The sequence below is a fragment of the Octopus bimaculoides genome, chromosome 30 (genome assembly GCF_001194135.2).
Source record: "Octopus bimaculoides isolate UCB-OBI-ISO-001 chromosome 30, ASM119413v2, whole genome shotgun sequence".
In the NCBI taxonomy this organism is placed as follows: domain Eukaryota; kingdom Metazoa; phylum Mollusca; class Cephalopoda; order Octopoda; family Octopodidae; genus Octopus; species Octopus bimaculoides.
Genome location: NC_069010.1, coordinates 6,105,029 through 6,108,106, shown reverse-complemented (window position 1 = coordinate 6,108,106; position 3,078 = coordinate 6,105,029). Strand labels below are relative to the sequence as shown.

Here is a 3,078-nt window from a genome sequence, read left to right as displayed (position 1 = left end):
AGTCCCACTGCGTGGCATCTTGGGCAAATGTCTTCTACTATAGTCTCGGGCCGACCAAAGCTTTGTGAGTGGATTTGGTAGACGGAAACTGAAAGAAGCCCGTCGTATATATGTCTATATCTATATATATGTGTGTGTTTGTGTGTCTGTGTTTGTCCCCCTAGCATCGCTTGACAACCGATGCTGGTGTGTTTACGTCCCTGTAACTTAGCAGTTCGGCAAAAGAGAGACCGATAGAATAAGTACTAGGCTTACAAAGAATAAATCCTGGGGGTTGATTTGCTCGACTAAAGGCGGTGCTCCAGCATGGCCACAGTCAAATGACTGAAACAAGTAAAGGAGAGTGTCATTTCAGTTGGCCACACTTGGAAATCCAACCAGAAAGCCTAATAATGATTGTTGCTTCTGATAGGACCCTGTGGATGAGGGATCCCTGAGAACCCCAAATCCATAAATTCCCAGGAATTGTAGACAGAGGAGATGAATGGTTAGGACAGAATTTTTTGTCATCTGTTTTTTAAGTTGTTTCAATTGTTGCATAACGTTTAAATAAGCAAAATTTAGTTTAATTAAGCTATGTTAACGGTATTTTGTCACTCCTCAATTTGGTTAACTAATGCTGTCATGTCTACAGCAATTTTTTATGGTTACCATGCCCACTGAATTAATTAGGTTGCATATGTTAAATTCGGGTTATTATGCCCCCTACAGTAAATGTGTTAAATTTACTTGGATAATTGTACATAATATACTTTTGCTCACTAATTACTTATATTATTCCAATTGACTAAAAATTCCCAACTCATATTATATAATAACCTTTAACTACATTTCTGTTGTATGTAATTTGACTTAACTCTTTTGTTGCCACATAAAGGCAGTGCTGCAGCATGGCCGCAGTCAAATGACTAAAACAAGTAAAAGAGTAATATTTGGTATCAAAAGGGTTTGAAATATCATGGTGACTTTAACCCTTTTGTTAGCATATTTCTGTTGAGATGCTCTGTGTTTCTTTCAATTAATTTTAAATGTAACAAAGAATTTAGTAAAAGAACTTCGTTATTCACTAAGCTAGTGTTAGGAACATAAATTGTGACTAAGGTTTGGCGGAAGATTTTAATTCAAAACTTATGAAACCAAGACTACAGAACCAGAGGTGGTTTCAGCCAGGTTGGTATCAAAAGAATTATAAATATCATGGTGACTTTAACCCTTTTCTTAGCATATTTCTGTTGAGATGTTCTGTGTTTCTTTCAATTAATTTTAAATATAACAAAGAATTTAGTAAAATAACTTAGTTATCATTAAGCTAGTATTAGGAACATAAATTGTGACTAAGGTTTGGTGGAAGATTTTAATTCAAAACTTTTGAAAACAAGACATTTGTACTACAGAGAGCCAGAGGTGGTTTCAACCAGGTTGGTATCAAAAGGGTTAAGAATTGTTTCTCTATTATATATTTTAACCCTTTTGTTAACATATTTCTGTTGAGATGCTCTGTGTTTCTTTCAATTAATTTTAAATATAACAAAGAATTTAGTAAAATAACTCAGTTATCATTCAGCTTGTGTTAGGAACATGAATTGTGACTAAGGTTGGGTGGAAGATTTTAATTTAGAACTTATATGAAAACAATACATTTATACTATAGAGCCAGAGCTGGTTTCAGCTGGGTTATTATCAAAAGAGTTAAATTCACACAGACATCCAAACGGTCAATGAGACACCCAAACACTCAGTTATCTATAAATGTTAAAAATTTTTTTTTTATAAAATCAAAACATTGCAAGGTATCAGAAATAATACAAATTGATGGTTTGTACTTTCACTTTGTATTTCAATATTTCAGAGTTAGGACTCCTTCTTCAGGAAATCTCCAGAAATCACAAAACCATTTCTCTGTAGATTTCCTGAAGAAGGGGTTTTAAACCCAAAATATTGAAATATAAGGTAAAAGTACTAACCCTTGACTTACTTAATTTCTTTTAATTTGCATTGTACTAGTTTTATGAAAAAAAGAATTAAAAACATTTATATATATCAGACAACACATTATGCTAATTATACTATTCTGCTATATACATATATATTTAAATATATTTTATCTGCTCTTTTTCTAGGACACATTACGATGATTGGAGATGCATCTTGGGAAGTCTTCTGCAGCCTGTCCCCTTTCCTACTGAGTAAGTTAAGAAACTAAAAACTTACCTAATTATTCATCTGCTTTTTTGACGTCTTGTTCATCCTTATATTTTTCTGTGTAAGTGGCAGTGATTTTGGGTTCCGCCCCACTGTATAGCACCTTGGGCAAGTGTTAAACTAAACCTTTCAGGATGGTGCTCCAGCATGGCCACATTCCAACGAGTGAAGTAAATAAAGAGATAAAGTTAGTAACTATAGAGAAAAAAATTTTCAAACTCGTTGAGTTCACCAATGATGACTGCTACAAGGGAGATAATCTTTGCTTCATAATATTTGGTGGGATTAGAGGTGTGAATCTGAAGTTAAGAAATAAGAAAGAAGATGCATACGTTTGTTCCCAAACAGCACTTATTTTAGTGCTGTTGACACCGCTGGATTGAATGGTACTGTCCAGGTGTTGAAACCATAATGATATCCGTGAGGCAGCTGATGATGGCAGTATGTCGGATTGTTGATATGGCTGCTTTTGTGTATGTGGAATAGTGTTATAACACATCCTTTTGATACATATATGTATCTGTGTGTGTGTGTGTGTGTGTGTATATATATATACTTTTGTTTTTCTGTATTTTAGTTATTTATATTGAATGTTTTTGTTGGTTTGTATGAATGGAAAACTGCAAGCAAAAAATAAATAAATGAAATAACCGACATATTTATTCTGTTTTATTCTAATTTCCTTTCATTTTCTATTTTCTCTCTACAGTGCCATTGGACACTCTTTCTTCACTTCGTAAGTATTGTATATCAAATATATGCGTGTGTGTGTGTATTTATATATTGTATGATTATATGTATATATGTATGTATGTGTATATATACATATACATATATATATATATATATATATATATATATATATATATATATACA

At 32.8% G+C, this 3,078-nt stretch overlaps 1 protein-coding gene across 1 annotated transcript in view; it reads left to right on the top strand.

Annotated features, from left to right (window-relative positions):
• The window catches only part of LOC106880057 (C-Maf-inducing protein), a 92,307-nt gene that overhangs the window by 83,211 nt on the left and 6,018 nt on the right, over positions 1-3,078 (top strand). Inside the window, exons 9-10 of the mRNA XM_052978109.1 lie at positions 2,121-2,186; positions 2,912-2,938. Coding sequence (XP_052834069.1) covers positions 2,121-2,186; positions 2,912-2,938 — 93 coding nt within the window. The remainder of the gene's footprint in view (positions 1-2,120; positions 2,187-2,911; positions 2,939-3,078) is intronic.